General features: G+C 47.3%; 1 protein-coding gene across 1 annotated transcript; it reads left to right on the plus strand.

Moving 5' to 3' along the window:
• Positions 1-268: 268 nt before the first annotated feature.
• Positions 269-26,829, plus strand: ARL8B (ARF like GTPase 8B; the record flags this gene model as incomplete). Its single annotated transcript, XM_080718213.1, has 7 exons — positions 269-391; positions 16,093-16,173; positions 17,801-17,874; positions 18,271-18,364; positions 20,797-20,864; positions 21,150-21,220; positions 26,780-26,829. The coding sequence occupies 7 exons, from the start codon at positions 269-271 to the stop codon at positions 26,827-26,829; spliced, it is 561 nt and encodes a 186-aa protein (XP_080574339.1).

The following is a 26,829-nucleotide window of genomic DNA, read 5'->3' on the forward strand; positions in this document are numbered from 1 at the left end:
AGCAGGTGGCGCTGCCGGCGGCGGGCGCGGGCGGGGCGGGCGGGGCGGCGCCGCTCCTGACGCCGGCGGCGTGCGTCGGCGTGCGTCGGCGTGCGTCGGCGTGCGTCGGCGTGCGTGCGGGGGGCGGGGCGCGTCAGCTGACCCGCCGCGCTTCCTGGCTCCGGCCGCCGCCGCCGCCGCCTCCCGCGTCCGCCCGCCCGCCCGCCCGCCCGCGTCGCGCCGGGCTCGGAGGAGCCGTTGGGGTCGGGCCGAGGCCGTCGCCGCCGCCATGCTGGCGCTCATCTCCCGCCTGCTGGACTGGTTCCGCTCGCTCTTCTGGAAGGAGGAGATGGAGCTGACCCTGGTGGGGCTGCAGTACTCGGGCAAGACCACCTTCGTCAATGTCATCGCGGTGAGCGCCCGCCGGCGCTCCGGGGCGGGCCGGGGGCCGGGGGCCGCCAGCCCCCAAAGGACGGCGCCGGGGGGGGCCGTGACCCCGGGCGAGCGCGGCGGCCCGGGCTTAACCCCGGCCAGGAAAGGGTTAAGCGGCGCCGGCCGGGGTTTAAAGCCCCGGGGGGGAGGGGGTGGGCGGGGCGGCCGCGGGACCCCGGCCGTGGTCTGGGAAGGGTTAACTGGGGCGGGCCACTCGCCGCCCCCCCCAAGGGTCCGTGGTCCTGGACGGAGGATGCAGGATGCTGCTGGGGGACCAAGTTTTGGGGAGCCCCCCCCCCGACCCGCTTGCCCCTTTTCTTTGGTCCTCCCCAGCTGCTACAGCGCGAGCCGGGGAGGGTCACCCTGTTCCTCGGAGTCCAACCAGCCCCCCCCGTACTTATTTTATTTTATTTTATTATTTTGCAGTGCTGGGGATGGAACCCAGGGGCATCCTGCCTCCGAGCTGCAAACCCCCCACGCCAGCCCCGTTTTTTTTTTATTCTTTATTTTGAAACAGGGTCTCACTAAGTTGTAAAGGGCTGAGGTCGTCTATGAACCCTAATCCTTCTTTCTCAGCCTCCCAAATGCTGGGATTACAAGAGTGCGCCACCACACCCGGCTTTTTACTCTTTATTTTGAAACAGGGTCTCACCAAAGTAGCCGAGGCTGTCCTGTCTATGCACCTGTGGTCCTCCTGGCTCAGCCTCCTAAGTACTGGGATTGTAAGCGGGCGCCACCACACCCGGCCGCACGAGTACTTTATTTTATTTATTTACTTACTTATTTATTTATTTTGTGGTACTGGGGGTGGAACCCAGAGGCTTTCTACCTCCGAGCTGTACTCCCAGACCTATTTTATATTTTATTTGGAAACAGGGTCTCACTGAGTTGCCGAGAGCCTCGTTAAGTAGCTGAGGCTGGCTTCGAACCTGCGCCATCCTCCTGTCTCAGCCTCCCAAGCGCGGGGATGACAAGCGTGCGCCACCACACCCGGATATCTATCTATCTATCTATCTATCTAGTTAGTTATTTTTGCAATGCTGGGGATGGAACCCAGGGGCATTCTACCTCCGAGCTGCACCTCCAGCCCCTTTTTTTTTAAAAAAAATTCTTTATTTGGAAACAAGTTCTTACTGTGTTCCAGAAGGCCTCACTAAGCTGAGGCTGGCCCCGAACCTGTGATCCTCCTTGTCTCAGCCTCCCAAGCACTGGGATGACAAGTGTGCGCCACCATGCCCGGCCAGACTACTTAGTAAATGAGGCCAGGAGTAGGGGTCTCTTTTCCCACGGAGCTGATAGTGTTAGGCGAGTTAGATTGAGCTGCAGTCAGCATGAAGTTAGCTGTCTTGCAAAAGAGGTGCTTGTGTTGGCGTTTCTTTCTCACTTTAAGGAGGGAAGGGACAGGGGAGGAACATAGTTGATGGCAGGTCCGGGGAGGGAACACAATGTTTATTCAGCAGCGATCAGTAGGATGGTTACTGCAATTTTGGTAGGGAAGAAACAGGAGCGAAAGCATTCTCACCAGATCTTTACTTTAGACCCTAAAAGTTGCTGCGACTCCACCGTAGCCCATAGGGGCTTGGGCTTGCGAGGGAAGCCCTTTAGAACTCTTCCCGAGAGAGATCACAGCAGGGTTTTCCACCTTTGAGATGGCTGGCGAAGGCCCTGTTTAACAAGCTACTGGCTGTCCAACTGGTTTGGTTACAGGAGTGATTCAAATACGGCTGCCTTGTTGGAGAAAATAGGTAGCTTGTGACTCTTAGTCCTTGCAGTAATAGAGTAGCAGGGGTGAGTAAGACGGGAGAAAAAGAGATTAGCAGAAATCACACTTCTTTTTTTTTTTTTTTTTTGCAGTCCTGGGAATGGAACCCAGGGGCATTCAACCTCTGAGCTACACCCCTACCCTATTTTTTATTCTTTATTTTGAGACAGGGTCTCACTGAGTTGCAAAGGGCCTCATTAAGTAGCGGAGGCTGGCCACGAACCACGATCCTCCTGTCTCAGCCTCCCGAATGCTGGGATTATAAGCGTGCGCCACCACGCTTGGTATTTTCTTTTGAAGATTATTGCATATAAGGAAAATTTGCCTACTTGTTCGGCTCCTTTTGTTATATTGTTATTTTGCTTAGAAAGACTGTCTTTTGAATAGGTATAAGGGACTGGAACATGTACCTAGATGTGCCACTAAAAATAATAGGAAAAAATAAACTTTAGGCTATGTAGTCCTTCATATTAGAACTTTCAGATTATATGGAAAAGGTGAAGGTTAGGTTGAGAGTGGTCTAGATTTCCTGATATTTCCTAGAAATAAGAATTGACGCCGGGCGTGGTGGCGCACGCTTGTCATCCCAGGACTTGGGAGGCGGAGACAGGAGGATCCGGCCAGTCTCAGCTACATCGTGAGACCCTGTGCAACTTAGTGAGATCCTGTTTCAGAATAAAGGATAAAAAAATAAGGTTGGGGTGTAGCTCGGAGATAGAATGCCCCTGAGTTCCGTCCCCAGTACCACTAAAAAAAAAGAATTGAAGTCATCTTGTAAATCTACCCTCTGACAAGGCTGTACTAATTTACAGTGTCATTTAGAGTGTAGATAATACAATCAGTTACATGTGTTGCAGAAAAGTAGTTATGAATGGAATGCATAAAAAAAAGTTGAGAGCCGGGCGTGGTGGCGCACGCTTGTCATCCCCGCGCTTGGGAGGCAGAGACAGGAGGATCGCGCAGGTTCGAAGCCAGCCGCGCGCGCTGGCTTAGGAGACCCTGTTTCCAAATAAAAATGTAAAAATAGTTCTGGGAGTGTAGCCCGGAGGTAGAAGGGCTTCCAGGAACCCCAGTACCACCAAAAAAACCCCAAAAAGTTGAGTAAGCCGGGCGTGGTGGCAGCACCTTTGTAATCCCAGTACTTGGGAGGCTGAGACAGGAGGATTGCGCAGGTTCAAAGCCAGGAACTTTGATGTTGTCCAGGAAGCCTAGATATGAATCCTGGATCTCCCACTTAGCCTTGTACCCTCGGGAATCTTCGCTTTCTGGGATGAGAAATCTTAGATAATAATGCGCATCCAATAGAATCACCCTGAGTATTAGGTGGAATGGTAACTATTGTTATTATTTGCAGTGGCTATATTTATTTACTCAAGAAACAATGAAAAATGTTAAGAAATTCAGCTGGGGTCATTTCCTGCACCTCTCGCATGTATCCAAACGTGTGGTGCAGTTGTGAGTTTAAGGCTTTTTTTTTTTTTTTTTTTTTTTTAAAGTAACCACATCATGCCTCTCTCCTTTGCATTCAATTATTTTACTTAATAGTGACAGCAAAACTGTTGGATTCACAACAGCCCAACAGCTCCTCCCTCTCTATCTATCTATCTATCTATCTATCTCTTTAATTATTTTTGGTGGTACTGGGGTTCCTGGAAACCCTTCTACCTCCGGGCTACACTATTTTATGTTTTTCGTTGACTTGGAAACAGGGTCTCTGAAGCCAGCGAGGCTGGCTTCCAACCTGTGCGATCCTCCTGTCTATCTAAAATAGTAAATTTAGTCTCCACTTTAAAAAATTAACTGCAATAAGACCGTGTGGTGGCACAGGTTTGTGATCTTAGTACTTGGGAGGCTGAGACAGGAGAATTGCAGGTTCAAGGCCAGTCTCAGCTACTTAGTGAGGCCCTCCACAACTTGTGAGACCTTGTTTCAGAATAAAGAATAAAAAATAGAGCTGCAAGCTTGCAGTAGCTCAGGTAGACTGCCCCTGGATTCAATCCCTATTACCACACACACAAAAAAGGAAAAAAAAAACCAAAAAACAACTACATGCCTGCAATCCCAGGTTTTGGGAGGCTGAGACCAGAGGATCTGGGTTGGAGGCTAACCTCTACAAGTTAATGTGGCCTCGTTTCAAAATTAAAATAGGGCTGGGGGTAGGGTAGAGCTCCAGGATATAATGCCCCACCCCTGGGTTCAAGCCACAGTACTACCAAAATAAATAAGTAAATAAATAAATAAATAAATATGTTTCAAGCACTATGTCATTGTAGAGAGTAGGCCATTGTTCAGTTTCAACAAGCAAGTGAAGCCATTTTTTTTGTAAAAATCAATTTTTTTATTAAATCAAGTCTAATTAATCCAGCGTTGACTCATCAGATTTAAAGGCCACATCTACTTTAAAAGTTAAGGAGCCGGGTATCATGGCATATGTTTGTAATCTCAGTACTTGGCATGCAGAGACAGGACTGCAGGTTCGAGGCTATTCTCGGCCACTTAGTAAGGCCCACTACCATCTAGTGAAGCTCTGTTTCCAAATTAAAAAATAAAATAGTTACGGAGGTGCAGCTCTGTTATGAAGTGCTACTGGATTCCATCCCCAGTACCACTCACACAAAAAGCAAGATGTAATAGAAGTCATTCATCTTACTCCAAAGGTTTTAATACCCAGTTACTTATGTGTAGGGCGTGGTCCAGTTCGGAAAGATGAGGCTGTTTAGTTAGAGTTGTTCCGTCTCAGTGTACTTATTCTTAGAGCTTGACTGTCTTTTAAAGACACACTTGCTATACATAGTGTTCTCTTCTGTTAAGGACATACTGGGGATGGCGCCCCCGGAGCATTCTACCTCCTAGTCCTATTCCTAGTCCTATTTTTTGTATTGATTTTGAAACAGGGTCTCAGTAAGTTGCTGAGGCTGGCCACAAACCTGCGGTCCTCCTGCCTCAGTCTCCAAGTCCTGGGATTACAGCATGCACCGCCATGCCCGGCTATGACTACTTTTCTGATTGGCGTTAGGGTGTGGGGTCCTGTCCATTGCTAGCTATCCCGGCCGTTATTGCACAAAAAGTCGTGTGTCTTGTATGTGCAATGGGTGTTGAGTAATCTTTGGGCCACTTAGGTTATAGTATAGTCACTAAAAATATTTAACAGACCGTGCCAAAATATTGTAAGCATGTATTTTAAAAAATGAATGTTGTCATAAGTATTTGTTAACACTTCTGCAGAACATTAATCAGGAAACTTAAATTGTGGAGAAGTTTACTACTGCTGAGAGTCAGGAAAAGAACATATTTGGAGCTGGGTGTGGTGACCTGTACCTGAAATTCAAGTACTTGGAAAGCCGAGACTGGAGGACTGTAGTTGTAGAGACAGCCTTCACGGTAGAGTGAGACTGCAGCCCGGCGAGGGACCCTGCTTCAAAACCAGCATGAAGAAAAGGTGGAGGGCGGAGCTGGAAGTAGGATGCCCCTGGCTTCAGTCCCCAGTGCCACGCCAAGAAACCCAAAACAAAAACCACAGTATATTTGAGAAGATGACAGAAATGTGAACCGAGAGTCTTTTTTTTTTTTCCTCTTTTTTTGGTGGTACTGGGTGGGGGCTGGAACCTAGGGGTGTGTTCTACCTCCAGGCTACACTCTCAGCCCTTTTTATTTTGGAACGGGGTCTCGCTAGGTTGCTGACAGTCTTGCGAAGTAGCTGCGGCTGGTCTCGAACCTGGGATCCTCCTGTCTCAGCCTCCCAGGTACTGGAATTACAGGTGTGCACCACTGTGCCTGACTTTTTACTTTGCTTTGAAACAGGGTTTCACCACGTTGCCAGGCAAGCCTGGAATGTTCAGTCCTGTACCTGACCTCTTTGGTACCTGGGATTAGAGACCTGTGGGATTGCCCTTCAGCAAGGCATCTTGAGCACAGGCACTCAAGAATGTCATATATAATCCCTGCGCTTAGGAGGCTGAGACAGGAGGATCGCAGGTTCGAAGCCAGCCTCAGCTACTGAGTGAGGCTCTCAGCAACTTGGTGAGACCCTGTTTCCAAATAAAATAGAAAATAGGTCTGGGAGTATAGCCTGGAGGTGGAAGGCCCTTGGGTTCCATCCTAGTATCAGTATCTCTCTCTCTCTCTCTCTCTCTCTCTCTCTCTCTCTCTCTCTCTCACAGACACACACACACACACACACACACACACACACACACACGTCTCTATACATGGACATGAGGGAAGGCGGGGTCATTGTGGAAAGTAGCAGTAGTGGAAATCACATTGCTACATTTAAATACTTGGCTAGTAGGCATTGTTAAGTTATTGACGTGCCTTTAATACTTAAAGGCAAACACGCTTCGGGTTGCTTTGTGTCTTTTCCCTCTGCGGTGCTGGAGATCAAGCCCAAGGCCTCAGGCGTGCCAGGCAGGGACGGTGGCACCGAGTAACGTTTCTGGGCCTCGTTTTGAGTTTTCTGATATGACTGACTTAGTTACTTTGGAGTGAGAATGGTGAAAACGGCTTTGGAAGGAGAGTGTTCCTTAGCTCAGGTTTGGCTGTTCAGCTCATCTGAAAGTTCGGAAGCCAGTCTTCAGTGAGGTGGTCTTCCAGTTTAGACTCGGGGCCGGAGCCTGAGGTGCCCGGCCAAGGGGCAGCTCCTCAAAGCTCTCTACCCTCCATCCTTCTCCTGTTGTGTTTTTCTGTACATTAGGAATCTTAAAAGCCAAGTGACCTCATTAAGAGTGGTAGAGGGCAGTAATCCTTTTTAGATGGCTGCCAGAGAGGCTGTTTCACTACCCAATGGACTCTTAAATTCGTCTAAGATACACGAAGTGGACGATCGCTGGAGATGGGTAGGAAACGTGCTGCACATGGAAAAGTTACCTGTGTTATTTTTAGAGGTTTACAATCTCATTAGTTGAGCTTGGAAAAGAATAGTATACAAGTAGAAGCCACTTACATCTCCACCGTCTGACGTTTATGCCAACATTTCCAAGTATTCCCCTGTGGATATATCCAGATGCCTTTTTATTGTTTGGTACTGGGAATTGAACCCACGGGCATTCTATACCCCTAACCCCAGGCTACACCCCAGACCTTTTTATTTTCTATTTTGAAGCAGTTTGTCACTAAGTTGCTGAGGAAGGTCGCATAAAGTCGCTGAGGCTGGCCTTGAACCCACAATCCTCTTGTTTCAACCTCCCAAGTACTGGGATTACAGTTGTGTACCACTACACCTGACCCAGGTGCTTTTTAAAATGTTCTGATGTGTTACTTTTCTTTTTCTGGAACCCAGGAGCCTTCTCCCTCTGGGTCACACCCCCCCAGACCTACCTATTTTATTTTTTGATTTGGAAACGGTCTCACTGAGTTGCCGAGAGCCTCACTAAGCGGCTGAGGCTGGCTTTGATTCTTCACGTCTCAGCCTCCCAGGTATTGGGATTACAAGCATATGCCACCACTTCCAGCTTGATGGGCCACTCTTTAACAGGCCGCGTTTGTTTGCTTTTAATAATGGCGTCCGCATTTTTTCTGATCGGAACCCACTGTTTATTTGGTTTTTGAGATGTGATCTAGCTATGTTGCCTAGGCTGGCCTCGAACTCTCTCCATCCTCCCGCATCAGCCTTCTCAGTACCTGGGATAACAGGTGGGGACCAGTTTACTTGATTCTTCCTGGACCCCCACTGTGGTGTTAGGGATGGAACTCGGGACAGTCACGTCTTTACTGTGGAGCTGCACCCTCAGCCCTACAACTGTTAATGCTTTTCTAGTTTATTCTTGGACCTTTGGATGGGTTCCAATGTGTTGCTGTCGGACATCGATTTGGTCTGTATTTCCAAGGATGAGTTCCAGAGCTGGCATTACTGGACCAAATGACCGAATTTCATGTCAGATGGCCAAACTGCTTTCTAGAAAAGTGTACGTAGGAATTTAGGCTTGGAGGAAGATATGGTGATTGCCCCAAGTTGATATAAGTATTTTTTTACTATTCCTTTTTTTTTTTTTTTTTTTGTGGTCCTGGGGGTGGAACCCAGAGGCTTTCTACCTCCAAGCTACACTCCCAGACCTACTTTATATTTTATTTGGAAACAGGGTCTCACTAAGTTGCTGAGAGCCTAAGTAGCTGAGGCCGGCTTCGAACCTGCGCGATCCTCCTGTCTCCGCCTCCCAAGCACGGGGGTTACAAGCGTGCGCCACCACGCCCGGCTCTATTTTGTATTTTTTAAATTTGGAAACAGACTCTCACTAAGTTGTGGAGAGACTTACTAAGTAGCTGAGGCTGGCTTCGAACCTGCGCGATCCTCCTGTCTCCGCCTCCCAAGCGCGGGGATGACAAGCGTGCGCCACCACGCCCGGCTATTTTTTTTTTTTTTACTATTCCAAGTAGGAAACTTGCAGTTAACTGTTGACAGCCTTCGTTGACTGCTGCGTTTGTTGTTCCGCAGCCTGGCAGTCTCTTGTCTGTCAGCAAGGGACCCTCAGCTGCCCGAGGCCCTGGACTTACTGGGAAGTACACGTGGGACTGGAAGTTTAGGTTTGGGCGCAGATTCCACTTTTGCCCCCATCTGCTGTGTTTGTGGCCTTGACGTTGAGTTCCTTTTCTGTACATTGAGGCTGAGACGGTGCATAATGTTGCGCTTCTGATCTCACCATCATTTTTCTTTCTTTTTTTTTTTTTTGGTGGTACTGGGGTTCCTGGAAGCCCTTCTACCTCCGGGCTACACTCCCAGACCTATTTTTACATTTTTATTTGGAAACAGGGTCTCCTAAGCCAGCGCGCGTGGCTGGCTTCGAACCTGCGCCATCCTCCTGTCTCCGCCTCCCAAGCGCGGGGATGACAAGCGTGCGCCACCACGCCCAGCTTCACCATCATTTTTCTTAACGGTGTAAGCCAGCAGCAGGTGTTCTAGCGATGTCTTTCTTCTTCGTGCAGAAATCACGCGTGAGTGGCAAGCGTTCCTTTATTCCGCCCCCTGCCTGCCCTTTGAATTCCCAGCACACTCCCCACCCCATGATAGCAAGCCGGCCCCTGGGTGGCTGATGAAGCCGGTATCTAGAAAGCGCGGCCATTTGGAACCTGAGCTGCGAGCCGTGACTCAGGGCTTCACTAAGAGCGTCCACCGGGAGGCAGGGCTGCTGCCTGCGGCGGGTCGTGTTTCCTCAGGGACCCCGAGAGCGAGGCGAAAGAGGCCCGGGAGCGCACGCTCAGCCCCGGCTCTCCTGCAGCCACGCCAGGCACAGCTGATGAAGTTTGGTGCTTTGTAGTTTAATTTTTTTTTTTTGCAAATTAGGAACTGTTTTATGTATGTATGCATGTATGTATGTAAATACATACATATTAGTACTGGGGATGGAACCCAGGGGCATTCTACCTCTGAGCTACACCCCCAGCCCTATATAATTTCTTACCTTTTTTTTTCTTTTTGGGGGTACTGGGGGCTTTTCTACCTCCGGGCTATACTCCCAGACATATTTTATACTTTATTTGGAAACAGGGTCTCACTAAGTTGCTGAGAGCCTCACTCAGTAGCTGAGGCTGTGTCATCCTCCGGTCTCAGCCTCCCAAGCGCGGGGATGACAAGCGTGCGCCACCACGCCCGGCTTAATTTCTTATCTTGAAACAGGGTCTCTCTGAGTTGTGGAGGCCTCACTAAGTTCCTGAGGTTGAGCTTGAACCTGAGATCCTCCTGTTTCAGCTTCCCAGGTACTGAGATTGCAGGCGTGTGCCACCACGCCCTGCTATGTTGAATATTTTCAAGGGTAAATAATGTTAGTGGGGAGAACACATAGCACTAAATCCGTATGATACTATTAGTGGAAGAGAGATGGTTGCACATTCACAAGGCAAAATATGGTAGGTAGAAGCAGGGAAGGATTAATATGTTAAAATACAGGTTTTATTTTTGGGTCCTGGGCATTCTACTTGTGAGATATATTCTCAGCCCCCCCCCCATTTAAAAAAATTGTGGTACTGGGGATGGAATCCGGGAGCATTCTAACTCTGGACTATATCCTCAGTCCTATTTTATTTTTTTATTTGGAAACTGGGATTCACTAAGTTGCCGAGAGTCTCACTAAGTTGCCGAGGCTGGCCAGGAACCTGCGTGATCTTCCTGTCTCAGCCTCCCAAGTACCGGAATTACAAAATTACAAGTGTGCGCTACCATGCCTGGCTTTTTATTTTTTTATTTTGAAACAGGATCTCACTGACTTGCTTAGGCTGGCCTCAAGCCTGCAGTCCTCTCATTTCAGCCTCCCTAGTACTGGGAAGAAAAATAGTGTTCTTAAACATTTTCTCATTTCCGCTACTACTATCAAGAACACCCGAGCTAGACCTTAAAGGCAAGGGAAGAGAGGACCTCCTGTTTCTTTTATGATATGCTTATGGAGGAGGATGTAACTGCCAAGGGGTCATGCGGACCCAGTCCTCCAGCATCATACACTGTGCTCTTTTTCTTGTTTTTCTTTCTTCTTGCAGTGCTAGGGATGGGACACAGGGCCTCTTGCGTGCTAGGTAAGCACTCTTAACACTGTATACAACATCTCTAGCCAAAGCTTTAAAATATAATTGTTTCATAGTATGCATTCCTTCACTTCAGAGATTTTTCTGAGCGCTCTCTCTCCTTTTTGGGGCTGGAGGGAAATGGCTTGCTGTGTTGGCTGGGCTAGCTTTGAACTCCAGATCCTCCTTTTTCAGCCTCCCGAGTAGCTCATTCTAATTTGTAAAGGTCCTGGGCATCGGCAGGGGCCTGGGAACGCAGCTCAGTGGCAGAGCGCTCACTTCGTGTGCATGAAGCCCCGGGACCAGTCTCCTGCGCTCACCCCGCCCCCATGCCCAGACACTGGATAGCACTAGGAATTGTGGGTGAGGTTGCAACATAGCTATTTCCTAGTCATGTCTTTATCATTTGTTTAATTGCAGAACTAATGGCCACTAATGAATGTTGCAGTTCTAATAGGCAGTGAAGTTTATTTCCCTGGAAGTAGAATGAGGCAGAAACAGAATATTTATAGGGTGCTTGTCACCAGCCAGGGTTTTTTTTTTTTTTTTTTTTTTTTTTATGAAACAAAATTGCATGTAACTTCCCTTGGAGAAATGGAGCTGATTGGGAAGCAGAATTGTGGAGGAGAGGCTTGTGGGGCTGCCAGGCTCTTCCAGATCCCGCCACTCAGAGGCCGCAGTGGGCGGCTTCTCCCTGGGAAGACACCGCGGGCTGGTTGTGTTCCTCGCTTTGGGGCCTGCGTGCCCCCGTCTGAAGGTGGTACTTTCCTGTTGGCTCGGCAGCAGCCCCCCCCTTTGGGGCTAAGTTTCAGCGCAGTAACCTTGTCTCTAATCTTTATTTCGTGGAGGTTGGAGCAGGTTCCCTGACTGCCCCAAACTGAATGAGGGCCGGGGTGGTGGTGCTCACCTTAGTCCCAGCTGCTGCCACACTGAGATAGGGCTCACAGGTTCAAGGCCAGCCTGGGCAGGTTAGCCAAATAACAGAAGAAAAAGGACTGGAGACGTGGCTCAGAGATAGAGCGTGTTCCTCGCATGCGTGAGGCCCTGGGGTTGATTTCCAGTACCAGAAAACAACAAACAGACAGACAGACAACTCCTGCCCCCTGCACACAAAAAACGGAATCAGAGAGATGAACCGAAGGGAAAGGCGACTGAGGGAAGCAGCTGTGTGTGTGGAGCTCTGATTTGTCCTGTCCGGACAATTCTAGCTTCTGCTGGTGGTTCCTGGGGATGCCGTCGGGGTGCCATCAGTAACCTCGTGGGGGAAGGTACTCTCCCACTTGGCCACCGTTTGGTTGTCCAGAGTGGTTCCATGGGGGTGCTGGGACAGATAGAGACACGGAAAAGGACGGAAACCTGCCAGTGCATCTTTGTGTTTATTTGCTTAAAGAGGAGGTTTCCGAGCCGGGCGTGGGGGCACGCGTCTGTAATCCCAGTACTTGAGAGGCTGAACTGGAGGATCACAGTTGCCAGGAGAGCCTTGGCAATTCAGTAAGACTCTGTCTCAAAAAATAAAGGGCTGGGGTGGAGCTTGGAGGTAGAATGCCCCTGGTTCAGTCCCCAGTACCAAAAAATAGGTAGATTTCTGGGGACATTGTAATTTTTTTTCTTTTATTAAAGGGAAAGCCGGGCGTGGCGGCACACGCTTGTAATCCCAGCATTTGGGAGGTTGAGACGAGAGAGGGTCTGGGTGCGTGGCCAGCCTCAGCTACTTAGGCCCTCTGCAACTCAGTGAGACCCTGTTTCAAAATAAAGAATAAAAAATAGGGCAGGGTGTGTAGCTAGGAGGTCAAATGCCCCTGGGTTCCACCCTCAGTACTGCAAGGGGGGGCCAGAAAAAACAAATAGGTTAGCCTGGTCAGCCAGTGATCTATATCCCCATCCACTTGTAATAGGCAAATGCTCTACTACTGAGCTATATCCTCAACCCCAGTGACTGACTGTGTGTGTGTGTGTGTGTGCGCGCGTGCGCAAATATCTCTATGCATATAATATCTATTTTTTGAGATGTGAGGAATTGAATCCAGGGGCATTCTCCCTCTGAGCTGCTCACACAACCCTTTTAATTTTACTTTTTCTTTTGAAACAGTGTCTCACTAGGTTGCTGACAGTCTTACTAAGTTGCTGAGGTTGGTCTCAGATCAGCAATCTCCTGTCTCAGCTTCCAAAATATTGGGATTACGGGCATGTGCCACCACTCCTGGCCTAGGCACTGTCTCTCAATCCAGGGGCACAGACCTGTCACAGTCTGTTAATTTATGGACGTTTCCTGGGGATGGCATGAATACTGGAGCTGCCGCGATCTGCCCCTCTCGCTGCCCTCTCTATCCAGGACCACAGGCCAGGCTTCCTGGGTGTTGCGGGGTCTCCTGTGGCCACGCTGCCCTCTTATGCCCCGTCCCATCCTTTTGGTGTCAAGATAATGCCGGATTCATAAAATGAGCTGCCTCTTCTATTTTGGGGGAAGAGATTAAGAAGACTTGATGTGATTTCTTCTTTATATATTCAGGAAAATTTATCAAGCAAACCATCTGAGACCGGGGATTTCTTTTTAAGGTTTGAGATTGCCGATTCCCTCCTGCTCCCTCCCTCCTTGTTTTTCTTTTTCTTTTTCTTTTTCTCTTTCCTTTTCCTTTCTTTTATTGTACTGAGATAGAACCCTGGGAAATTCTACCTCCAAGCTACACCCAGCCCTATTTTATTTTTTATTTTGAGACAGAGTCTTGCTAAGTTGCTGAGGCTGGCCTCAAATGTGGGATCCTCCTGCCTACGCCTCTTGCCTCTCGCGTAGCTGGCATTATGGGCGTGTGCCACCGTACCTGCTTTGACATCTTTTACCTGGTAAATGAACAGGCTTCTCAGAAATTCCAGTCACGAGGGCTCTGTTCTGAAATAGTTATATATCAGCTGTTTTATTTTATTTTAAAATTCTGATTCTGGCTTGCTGCAATAGGTTGCATGTTTATTGACTATTTGTCTATCTTCTCTCATGATGAAATTTTATTTTTTCTGGTTTTATTTTTTTGGGTACTGAGTATCAAACCCAGGGTGTTCCACCATGAGCTATATCCCCCCTGTCTATTTATTGGTAGTGGGGATTGAACCCAGCGACATTCTCGCACTGAGCTACAACTCTAGTTCCCTTCTTCCCCTTCCCCCTTTTTTTTTTTGTGGTTCTGGGGGTGGCATCCAGGGGCTTTCTACCTCCGGGCTATACTCCCAGACCTACTTTATACTTTTTTTTGTAAACAGGGTCTCGCTAAGTTGCTGAGAGCCTCACTCAGTAGCTGAGGCTGGCTTCGGACCTATGCGATCCTCCTGTCTCAACCTCCCAAGTGCTGGGATTACAAGCGTGCGCCACCACACTCGGCTTAGTCCCTCCTTTTTTTTTTTTTTTTTTGCTTTGAAACAGGGTATTGGGATTGTAGGTGTTTACAACCACATCTGGCTTTATGTATTATTTTGAGACAAGGCCTCTGAGCTGCTCAGGCTGTCCTTAAACTTGCGATCCTCCCATCTCAGCCTCCCAAGTATTGGGACTACAGGTGTGCACTACCAGACCAGGCTTCATGATTAATTTTGACACATAACTAGCTTTGATACCATAAAATATGATACCATGATACATGAAAGTTCTGAGAATTATAATGTCTAATCCGATTAGAAAGTGGTGATACTCGTGTTAACCTTTTTCCAGAACTCAACCAAACTCCACTAAAACGGAGAAAAAGAACTTCTGAAGTTGTGTAAAGTTGGAACTTCTGTGCTTAGCAATTCGAATTATGGAATGCATGTTGAGCTGGAAGATGGTCGCGGCAAACAATCGGCTAGTGTTCAAGCCTTGAAAACAAAAATGGTCTCATTTGTTTAACCGGTCCTTGAAACTAGTGCCGTTTCTTGACCAGTCTCTTATTGAGATATCTGCTAACCCTAGGCTTCTTACCAAAGGAGTAGGAGTCAGGTTAACCCAGAAACTCACACTTGCTAATGGCCAGGATTTAAGTCCGTAAAAGCAGTTGATGTGGCTCATGAAAATGGACGTCACAGGAGTAAGCGAAGATATGGCAGGAAATATGTAAGACGTAGGCTGTCTCTGCTGAAAGCCATCACAGCTCGCAGTGACTTAGTAGATAGACCGTAGGCCTGTAGAGGAAGATCTGACAGTGGGTAAATATTAAGAGTTGCTGAAGGGCAGTTCTTCTCAATACATTTAGTATAATCTCACAGGTTCAAAGCCAACCTCAGCAGTTCAGTGAGACTCTCAACCACCCAGTGAGACCCTGTTTCCAGATAAGAAATAAAATGGGTATGGCTTGGAGGTAGGATGCCTCAGTGTTCAGTCCCCAGTACCCCCTCCCCCCAAAAAGGAAGAACTTTTTGCTGTACAGGGGATTGAACCCAGAGGAATTCTACCTCCAGGCTACACCCCAAGTCCTATTTTTTATTCTTTATTTTGAAACAGGGTCTCACTGCAGTTGCAGAGGGCCTCTCTGAGTAGCTGAGGCTGGCCGCGAACCTGTGAGACTCCTGTCTCAGCCTCCCAAGTACTGGGGTTACAAGCGTGTGCCACCTCACCCGACAAAAGGAAACACCTCTACATGACAAAAATACTGTGTTCATTTACTACTCTTTTAGTGGAGATAGACCATCTGAGCTTTCTGCCTCTGAATTATGAACACCTCTGCCCTGTTCTATTTTCTGCTGTGAAACAGTGTCTCACTAAGTTGCCGAGAGCCTTGCTAAGTTGTTGCGGCTGGCTTCAAACCTAAAATGTGCCTGTCTCAGCTGCCCAAGTACTTGGGATGACAGGCATGTGTCACTCTTTCCTGATTGAGAATTTCTTTTTATTTTTATTGGTGCTGGGGCTTGTAGCCAGGGACATTCTACCTCTGAGCTATACCCCCAGCCCTATTTTATTCTTTTTCTTTTGAAACAGGGTCTAAGTAAGTTGCAGAGGGCCTCACTAAGTAGCTGAGGCTGGCTCTTGTCTCAACCGTGATCCTCTGGTCTCAGCCTCCTGAATGCTGGGATTACAAGCATGCGCCACCATGCCCGGCTCAAGAATATGTTTCTGTAGGAGCAAAGTAATGCACTTCTTCAAGAATTAGGATTATCAGAGACATTTTCATAAAAATAGATTGTTATCACTACTAAAAGATGTAATGTTAAGCTGGGTGTGGTGGTCCAAGCTTGTAATCCCTGCGCTTGGGAGGGGGAGACAGGAGGATCGCGCAGGTTTGAAGCCAGCAGTGCTGGCTTAAGAGACCCTGTTTCCAAATAAAAATATAAAATAGGTCTGGGAGTGTAGAAGGGTTTCCAGGAACCCCTGTACCACCAAAATAAAAGATGTTTTATTAACACCAGCACATTATGCATTGTTATGGCTCTTTAAAATATTGCTTAATCTAATTTCAAATGTTTATTTTGTTTAGTCAGGTCAGTTCAGCGAAGATATGATACCCACGGTGGGCTTCAACATGAGGAAAGTAACTAAAGGTAACGTCACAATAAAGGTACGTTGGCTTCTTCCCGTACTCCGTTGAAGGTGCTTGCATGTACGGCTAGGGCATTTTTTTTTCTTATTTTATTTGAGTATTTGCAGTTTCTAAGGAATGGATGATCAAGCTCCAAAGAATGTAAATTGATTGTTTTTGTTTCTGTAAGAGATCAACATGTTTAAGAGTTGAGATGTTGCTTAGTGCCAATAAAAAATAGAGCGTATGGGTTATTGGAAGTAATATTTGGGATGTAGATATTCTCAGGAAGTAAATATCTTGAGCGTGTTTGGATTGTGGCATTTCAGTACTTCATGAATATGATTTTATGGTGAGAGGTAGTTAATTGTAATATTGGTGGTTTAGTCTTATATTTGTGGTAGTAAATAATTCATTTCCCCCTTTTTTTTTTTTTTTTTGGTACTGGGATTGAACTCTTGCATTCTCTCTCTGAGCTATATTCCCAGCCTGATTTTATTTCTTATTTGGAAACAAAATCTGACTAGCAAGACCCTGCTTCAAAATGATATAAAGTAATAATAATAAATATAATAAATTAGTAAATGAAATAAATAAATGCCTCTGGATTCAGTCCCCAGCACCACAAAAATAAATAAACAAATAAGTAAATGGCTGGCGGTGTAGCTCAGAAGTAGAATGCCTCTGGGTTTAACCCTCAATACTAAGAAAAAAAAAGCTGGTTAGATTTTTCCTACTTGACAGTTTTAATTTTAGGCTTAGTAGAGAAGAAAGGGAAGAGCCAGGCATGGTGGTGCATGCCCCTAACTCCAGTACTTGGGAGGTTGAGACAGGAGAATCACAGGTTTGAGGTCAGCCTCAGCAAGTATTGAGACTCTCATCAACCTAGTGAGACCCTGTTTCATTAAAAAAAAAAAAATCTGGCAGGGGGTGTATCTCACAATTAAAATGCCCCTGGGTTCAATCTCTAGATATATTTTTAATCCCCGTATATATTTTAATAGGCAGAGTATTGCACATACGTCAAGTCTTTGCTCAAGCAGAATTTTGCCTCTAGAGTTAGCATTTAAATATTGCACTTCAGGTTTAAAAGTGACCCGAGGGGTACAGTGGTGCACTCCTGTAACCCTAGTACGTGGGAGGCGGAGACAGGAGGGTTGTAGGTTCAGAGTCAACCTCAGCAGTTTGATAAGATCCTCGGCAACTTAGTGAGACCATGTTTCAGAATAACAGATGAAGCCGGGCGCGGTGGGCACGCTTGTCATCCCCGCGCTCGGGAGGCGGAGACAGGAGGATCGCGCAGGTTCGAAGCCAGCCGCGCTCTTAAGACCCTGTTTCCAAATAAAATATAAAATAGGTCTGGGAGTGTAGCTCAGAAATAGAAGGGTTCCATCCCCAGTACCACCAAAATAAATAAATAAATAAATAAGTAAAAGATGAAATAGGGCTGGGGGGGTGTAGCTGAGATAGAATGCCCTGTAGGGGCATGGGGGAGAAGAGAGGTGACCCAGGAACTCCCAAATTAAGGACTCAGTTTTAGGAATTCTTGGCGCTAACACTCTGATACTAAATATATTTCCTTCATCTTTTTTTCCTTCTTCTGTATTCTCATTCAGTGAGTTATTTGAGATATTTTTATCACACATTGTTTTATCTTGATTTAAAGATCTGGGACATAGGAGGACAGCCCCGATTCCGGAGCATGTGGGAGCGGTACTGCAGAGGAGTCAATGCTATTGTGTAAGCATTCTTAAACAGTAAAGAAGATGAAAACTATTCTTAATACTTCCAAAGGCTCAGTTTTTATCTCATGCAATAAAAATATCTTTTATCTAATTTCTTGGTGTAATTTCATTAAAATGAGGTTTTCAAAAAAATTAATCATAGGACAAGAGCTTTATGTTTTATTTTTGTCTGTGCAGCTAAGAGCTGCAAGGCTAAAAATGTCTTTTAGCAAGTATTACCCTCGACCAGCAGTCCAGCTGAAAATCCTTTGAGGCGCTGAGCTCTTTCTTGATGACTTCCGTTGTTAACATACTGTGACTCTTCAGACACTTGAGTCTCTGGTCCTGGCTGGCGTCAGGGCTGGCGGATCAGGCGTACTGAGATCGCGTCTTCTTTCTTTTTCTTTTTAAGTTACATGATAGATGCGGCAGATCGTGAAAAGATAGAAGCCTCTCGAAACGAGCTACACAATCTTCTAGATAAACCGCAGTTACAGGGAATCCCAGTAAGTATGGGCTGTTTGTTCCTTTCCGTTTGCAGTTACCTAAAGCTGTTGCGTGGTGCCACGCACATGTGTTCTGGGGCTCTCTGTGGTGAGACGTGAGAGAGCTCTCAGGTCGTGTGTATAAAATGGCACGGTATTTGCATAGCACACACACGGCTCTTCCCACGCTTTCTGAGTCATTGCTAGATTACTTGTGAACGCCATCTAGTTATTGTCTATTGTTTAGGGAATACGAGAGAAGTAGTCTGTACATGATGAGCACGGCTGCACTTTTGGGGCCAGGCGGACACTTTTGATCGTGAGTTGGTTGAATCCGTGGACGTGGAACCCGCTGGTGTGGAAGAATGAGTGTGTATATGTTTGAAATTAGTGAACGGCCTTCTTTTTTACGGTGTGAAAGGCTTCCGCTCACTGGCTATCTGCCATGTCCTGGGCGGGCACCGTGCAGGTACGAACGTGAGCAGCATTCACTGTGAGCGCGGTGCTGGGTCCTGGGCCTCCCGCTGACCAGCAGTCGGGAGGAACACACGCCTGCCCTCTGGAGCTTGCAGGACGGGTTGACGCGCCAAAAACCTAGAGTGACGCAGCTTTGATGACTGCCCTGAACCGAGAAAGACGCGCGGGGGCTTTGGGGGCAGGAGTTGGAGAAGGACGGGTCCTCTCGGGAGGTGATAGGAGGGATGGAGAGAGGGAGGGTGTGCCAGCTGGAGCCCAGGGGCCGTGGAGTCTTCGGAGAGCGGGTGGGAGGGCGGGCCGCAGCTGGGCGCTGTGGGCTCAGAATGGCCAAGGCTGGGCCAGGCCTACGACTCTGCCTGCTGCTTCAGAATGAACTGACGTGGCCAGGAAGGTGCTCTGAAGAAGACAGGCCGCGGTTATAGGAGCCCCGGCAAGTTGTAGTACCTTAGTAGGTAGATAAGGTGCGGAAGGAAGTGGAGGTGTGTAGGAGCACGGGCCGTCAGACGCGGTGGTGTGATGGGAGAGCCGTAGAGGAGAGCCCGAGCCCTGGCTGCTGGAGGCGTGTGGCCACGGGGCGACACATTGGCTTCTTGACCAGCTCCCGAAGGCCTGATCTTTGGGTGTATTAGTAGCAACGTGCTGAGGTTAGTGGCGTTACTCCTCCTTACAGTAGTCTTTAGGCCTTTAAAAACACACGGCCGGATTTTGAATCTGTGTCTAACTTCTTAACTCAAGACTAATTCTAGCCGGGCATGGTGGCGCACGCTTGAAATCCCAGCATGTGGGAGGCTGAGACCGGAGAATCGCGGTTCGCGGCCAGCCTCAGCTATGTAGTGAGGCTCTCTGCAACTCAGTGAGACCCGGTTTCAAAATAAAGAATAAAAATATAGGACAGGGGGTGTAGCTGGAGGTTGAATGCCCCTGAGTTTCATTCCCAGATCCACATTAAAAAAAAAAAAAAAAAAAAAGAATAGTTCTGTATACCACAAATAAGTCAATTTTATCTTGGTCACCATAAAGGTTCTTAGTTGCAACCAAAAGAAAGCTGATTTAAGGCCGGGCGTGGTGGCTCATGTCTGCCGTCCCAGCTACCCGGGAGACTCTGGCAGGAGGATCCACAGGTTCGAGGCCAGCTGGAGCAACTCAATGAGGCCCAAAATCATATAAAAGGGGCTGGCGTGTAGCGCTGCGGTGTAGTATTTTTCTAGTACTCGTGAGGACCTGGGTTCAATTCCAAGAACCTAAAAAACAAAACAAAACACCAAAAATAGCCTTCACGTGTGTGCGAGTTCTGCCACTGAGCTACCCCGGCCGAGACCTAGAGTATTGTTGAGCAGAAGTTGGCAACCACAGGCTGGATTAGGGTGGGGTTAGTGAATGCCACTGTGAATACTTAGTGAGTAAGAATGTATTTTAACATTAAGGTATGTGCAAACATTCTTCTTTTTTTGGGTACTGGGGCATTGAACACAGGGGCATTCCACCTTCAAGCTACACTGTAGACCTATTTTATTTTTTTATTTTGAAACAGGGTCTTTTCTTTTCTTTTCCTTTTTTTTTTTTTTTTTTTTTTTTGTGGTACTGGGGTTCCTGGAAGCCCTTCTACCTCTGGGCTACACTTCCAGACCTATTTTAAACTTTTTTTAATTTTTGGAAACAGGGTATCCTAAGCCAGCGCGGCTGGCTTCCAACCTGTGCAATCCTCCTGTCTCCGCCTCCCAAACGCTGGATGACAAGCGTGGGCCACCACGCCCTGCCAGACAGGCTCCAGGTTGCCGAGAGTCTGGCTAAATGGCCGAGGCTGACCTTGAACCTGCAGTCTTTCTGTCTCTGCCTTCCTGTGTGCTAGGATTATGGACATGGCCACCACGCCAAGCTGTTAACTTGTTCCTCTCGATGTCTTCAGAGAGCAGAGCCGCCTGCTTCCATAACGTTCAGGGTGTGAAAGTTGACCTTACTGTCTTTCCTTTTTAAAGGTACTAGTGCTCGGAAACAAGAGAGATCTTCCAAATGCCTTGGACGAGAAACAGCTCATTGAAAAAATGTACGTTTTAAACATGCGCAACCTGGCTTTAAAAAATCTGGTTCTAAATGATACTGTTTTGCCCACTCTTGGCTTGAGCGTAATTCCATTATTCATTAATGAATGACCGTAGGCATGCCTTCAGGTAAGCTTGGCCTACCAGGGAAGTGAATCCTTAAAATTTTACTAGTAGTAAAATGAAATAATGTTTCCAGCATTAGTAATGCAAATTACAAGTAAAATTGAGTGGTGAGTATGCCAGCTGTTGTTGGCACAGACTTATTATCTTAATTCTGCTTCCTACAGGAATCTGTCTGCTATTCAGGATCGAGAAATTTGCTGCTATTCAATTTCTTGCAAAGAAAAGGATAATATAGGTAAGAAACAACTGGTGCTTTTGGAAGAAATGATATCACTGGAAGGAATATGTAATACTTCCTACTGTTGATTACCGCCATTTCTGTTTAAGTGGTTGCTTTCCCCCCAAGAAAAATGGTAGATATTACATGTTTTGACATCAGATATAACATCTTCAGTCTTCTGTGCTATTTAGAGAAATAAATGCAATGGAGTCATGAGGTTAAACATTGTGTGATAACAATTTATCGTATTAATTTTGCAGAGCTAATATCCAGCTGTGCTGTATAACAAAATGACATGTTTGAAATAAGGCTTTACAAAAATTAGTCTGAAGGCCCTATGACAATTTTTTCAGTTATTGGGCCAGTCTATGACTGCGGTATGCTCGCACGCTACGGAAGTGCAAGCCCAAGTATCCTTGATGGATCTAATACCTCCATTAATTTCTAAGAGCTATCTCAAGAAATCACGGGGTACTCGGAGGTTCAAAGCCACAGAAAGCCATTTGCTCAGGTTCAGGAGCCGGGAGCTGGCGTCACGGTGCCGCAGGCGAGCCCTGGCGGGGGCGCTGGGCAGGGTGTGCCCCTGCCACGGCTCGCAGCGGTTCTCCTCGACCTTGGCTTGCGCTTTGCTTCACTCTGGTCTCTGCCACATGGCTTTCTCCCTGTGTGAGCGTATGATTATTTTCTTTTTCTTTTTTCTTTCTTTTTTGGTCCTGGGGATTGAACCCAGGGCCATTCTACCTCTAAGCTACGTCTCCCCAGACCTTTTTAATTTTTTTGTTTTGAAACAGGCTCTCGCTAGGTGGCTGAGAATCTCCCTACTCGCTGAGGCTATCCTCAAACCTGCGGCCCTCCTGTCTCAGCTCCCAAGTACCGGGATTACAGGCATGCGCCACCACACCCGGCTCCTGATGTTTTTTTGTTAACCTCCAGCCCCTTACTCTATCCTGCCTCCAGCTAGCGCTCTACCACTGAGCTGTAGTCTCAGTCCCTTTTTAACTTTTATTTTGAGAAGGTCCTTACTAAATTTCCCAAACTGGTCTTGAATTTGTGATCGTCCTGTCCCAGCCTCTCGAGTAGTTGAAGTGACCTCTTTAGCCTTAATTAAATCTGTATTGGTTTGTCATACTTTTTCAAGGTAATTCTAGTCTATATTCCACTCCACCTGCAAACATGTTCTAACGAGCTCAAAGTGTTAATAGTGGTTGTGGCTACGTCCTTGCTTCCTTTAGAGACCACGCAAGCCAGCATTGTGGTGCATACCTGTAATCCCAGTAGATGGCAGGCCAGTGCGTAGAAAACTATTTCAAAATAAAAAGGGCAGGGCATCCAGGGTTCAGTCCCCATTACTAAAACCAAAGCAAAGCGAAAAGTAAAACCACTCAAAGCAGGGCCGACCCTGCTAAGTTTTCTTTGGTACTGGGTATGAAACCCAGGGGCATCCTACCTCTGAGCTACACCTCCAGCCCTATTTTATTATTTTATTTTGAAGAAGAGTCTCATAGGCCAGGCCTGTGTGGTAGCGCATGCTTGTAATCCCAGTACTTGGAAGTCTGAGATGGCGGGAGGATCATGCAGGTTTGAAGCCACAAAAACAACAAAAAAGGTCTCACTAAATTGTGGAGGGCCTCACTACGTTGTTGAGGCTGGCCAGGAACCTGTCTCCTGCCTCAGCCTTCCGAGTATTGGGATTACAAGCATGTGCCACCACGCCGGCAAACCCTGGTAATTTTTTTTTTTTTTTTTTTTTTTTGGTGGTACTGGGGGTGAAACCCAGGGTCTTTTCTACCATGCCTGGCGAAACCCTAGTAATTTATATGAACACAAAATTTTCTTTATTAAGTGGCTTGGACAAATAGCTTATTTACTTATTTTTTTTTTCCGGGTCTGGGGATGGAACCCAGGGGCATTCAACCTCCGAGCTCCACCCCCTGCCCTATTTTTTATTCTTTATTTTGAAACAGAGTCTCACTAAGTTGCAGAGGGCCTCGCTAAGTAGCTGAGGCTGTCGGCGAATCTATGATCCTCCTGTCTCAGCCTCCCAAAAGCTGGGATGACGAGCGTGCGCCACCACGCCCAGCTGCCAAATAACTTTGACATCGGTAAATAAAACATTCATTTAATTTGAGAATAGACTCTACAAAGTCTTTACAGTTCCTTAGACTATATTTCAGATTTTTTTCTCCAGTATGTATAAGTGGAGCTAGCTTCTCCAAATTTTAAGATAGGTCGTCATGAGAGTATATACTTCTCTGTGGGGAAATTCTCCCCCAGGGGACACGTGGGCGGTGTCTTAATGTCTGGTGGCCTCTTTGATAGTCATAAAAAGATGATGATGTTGGCATCTAGTGAGCGGAGACAGAGATGGCCCTCAGTATCGACAGTTCTCACAGCAAGGAACTAATAGCGGAGCGCCAGCAGGCGCAGTGGGGAGAGCCTTGTTCTCCGCTAGTGTAATTCTTAGTGTATCATGCTGTCTGTAAATTCATTGTTCCCCTATATTCCCTCCAGAATTTCTTAAAATAGAAAAGGAAAGAAGGAAGGCTTTTTTTTTTTTTGTGTGTGTGTGTGTGTGTGTGTGTGTGGCAATAAGTATTGCACTCAGGGTTTTTATTTCCGAGCTACATCCCCAGCTCCATTTTGGTTTTTATTTTGAAACAGGGCCTCACTAGGTTGTAGAGTCTCGCTCAGCTGCCGGGGCTGTGCTGGAACCTGTGATCCTCCTGTCTCAGTCCTGGGGTTCTAGGCGTGCGCCATCATAGCTGGCTAAGAGAAGCTTTTCAAGGGAAGAAAGCGGATTTTTTCACACAAACTAGTTGCATGGCTCCTTGTCATACTCTCTGGAGTTCACTTTTCAGGAGCTGCGGCAGAGCTGGTGAGGGTGTCCTTTACTCTTTGGGGCTGATCTTTATAGTTTTTCATGTGGCTTAGTGGTCACCAGACTTGTAATTTTAGACTCTTGGTTCACCCAGTGTTATCAAGTCTGCGGAGACTGGTCTATTGGTAACTCGATTCGAAGCGCATGCTTGCAAATCAGAATGCCTGTTATTTGGAGCAAGAGAAACAACTGTCCCATATATTAGATTCTTGGTTTATCAAGCAGGAGACCTCTTGGATTTTAACTTTATAACATGTCTTATTTCACGTTTTTATGTTTCCTGAGTCGCTCCAGAAGTTACCGTCAGTGCATGGGACTGTACGTTAAACTTTCAGCTTCTGTGTGAGGTGCAGGAACGTTTGTTCAGCGCCGGTCCTCACAGCGAGCGGAGGGCAGATTGCTCCCAGGAAGGTGATCTGTACCGATCATTTTTTTTTTCTTTCTGTGGCTTTTTTTTCTTTCTGTCTTATAAGACGACTCCTACATCTCAGTCTTAGTTCCCTTCTGCCTTTTTGTCTGGTCTCAACATTTCAGGCTCCAGAGAGGTTTTTGTTTGGGTTTTAGTGAATTTCTTTATTTTGTTTTATGGTTCAGGGGATTGAAGCCAGGGGAATCCTACCTCGGAGCTATCCAGCCCTATTTTATTTTTTCTTTGGAAGCAGGGCCTGGCTAAGTTGCTGAGAGCCTCGCTAAATTACTGAGGCTGGCCTTTGAACCCTCTTATCCTCCTATCAACCTCTGAAGCACTGGGATTACAGGCGTGCGCCATCGTGCCTCCGGCCTCCAGCGACTCTCTTAGCTATGTATGGTTGGCTGTTTCCCTTCAGCAGTATCTATCGTTCCCCCTCTGTCCCATGCTGCTGTGACAGGAGCTGAAGAACGTGCCTCAGCGGTCGTATTCAGCCATCTCCACAAATGTGAGCGAGTCGTGTGTGCTCAGCTTCCAGCCCTGAGCCGCTCTTCCTGTGTGTGCTCTTTAATTTGTGTTTGCTGGGAAACTGGAAGATTGAGTTCACACTTCACTCTCAGGCGTGGAGAGTACAGTGCTGCTGCTGCTGCTTTTCTGTGGTGCTGAGGATTGAACCCAGAGGCATTCTACCTTTGAGCAGCACTCCCAGCCGGATTTTATTTCTTATTTGTAAACGGTTTTGTTAGTGTGGATGACAGTTTCACTACTTGCCGGGACCATCTTCAAACTTGTGATCTTCCTGTTTCAGCCTCGTAAGGACAGGGATTGCAGGGGTGCCACCACATCTGGCCCTTCCATTTCTTTTTTTGAAATGGTAGTGGGGAGCTGGTCGTGGTGGCACACGCTTGTCATCCCCGCGCTTGGGAGGCGGAGACAGGAAGATCGCGCTGGTTGGAAGCCAGCCGCGAGGGCTTAAGAGACCCTGTTTCCAAATAAAATAGTATAAAAAATAGGTCTGGGAGTGTAGCCCAGAGGTAGAAGGGTTTCCAGGAACCCCAGTACCACCAAAATAAATAAATAAATAAATAAATAAATAAATAAATAAATAAATAAATGGTAGTGGGGATTGAATGCACTATCGCTGAACTTTAACCCCTACCCCTATTTTATTTTATTTTTGTAATTTTGAAAGAGGGTCTTGGTAAGTAGCCAGGACGGCCTTGGACTTGCTGTCCTTCTGTGTCAGCCTGAGAATACAGTGCTGCTTCTAGTAGATTCTCACATGCCCTACGGGTCCATAAAATTGTGTGTAACGAGGGGTTGTTCTCAGGGCCTCACACTGCCAGGCAAGTGCTCTACCACTCAGCCACACCCCCACTTCTTTTCTGAAATGATTCTTCCTTATTTTGAGGCAGGGCCTTGCTCAGTGCCCCTGCTGGCCTTGACTCGGTCGGACCCCTCAGTTTCAGCCCTTGGACGCCCTATTTTAAGTCACTCAGGACAGTAGTTGAGTGTCTCCACCTGGTTGCCTTGCTTCTCTGCACGCTCCTGCTGGTCTCAGATGCTGGGGCTTTATCTCTATGATGAGACCTTCCAGTGTCATGTCTTCCTCGGAAGCACAGAGCCAAAGTCCCCGCCGGCACGTCCCCTCCAGACGTGCTCCCACCCTCCTTGGGCTTGATGTGCCTGCAGCTGCATTCTTTTTGTGTGTGTGTGGCACTAGGGATTGACTCCAGAGGTGTTCTCCTTCTGGATTACACGCCCAGCCCTGTTTTATTTTTAATTTTGTAGCATGGTCTTGGTAAGTTGCCTCAGACGTGCCAGCCTCTGTCTCAGCCTCCCAGGCCCTGGGGTTGCAGGCACGCATGATCACACCCGGCTGGGCTCTCCCATATCCTGGTGATTCACATGCAATACCTGATCTTAGAGCAACAAGTAAAAGATAGCGCCCAATGAAGCGGGACGGCACACCTGTAATCCAGGCCTTGGGAGGACCGCAGGCTCGAGGGCAGCGTGCAGTTACTTGGTGAGACTGTTTCAAAGTAAAAAATGAAAGAGGGCTGGGGTGTAGCTCAGGTAGAACCCTCTGGGCTCATCACAGTGAAATCATCATGTGATGGTTTCTCGTATTCGCGCTGTGAGGCTCGGATAAGGCGGTCCAGTAGCGTGGATGCGGAGAAACAGAAGAGCCCTCGGATGGACCTTGAGTTGGCTGCATTTTAGCTCTTGTGTCTGTCTAGTGTTTAATTTTGCTCTGCTAACACGCTCACTCTTCCCCCGTCTTTAGATATCACACTTCAGTGGCTTATTCAGCATTCAAAGTCTAGAAGAAGCTGA

The sequence above is a fragment of the Muscardinus avellanarius genome (assembly GCF_963383645.1).
Source record: "Muscardinus avellanarius genome assembly, chromosome: 22".
NCBI classification, from domain to species: Eukaryota; Metazoa; Chordata; class Mammalia; order Rodentia; family Gliridae; genus Muscardinus; species Muscardinus avellanarius.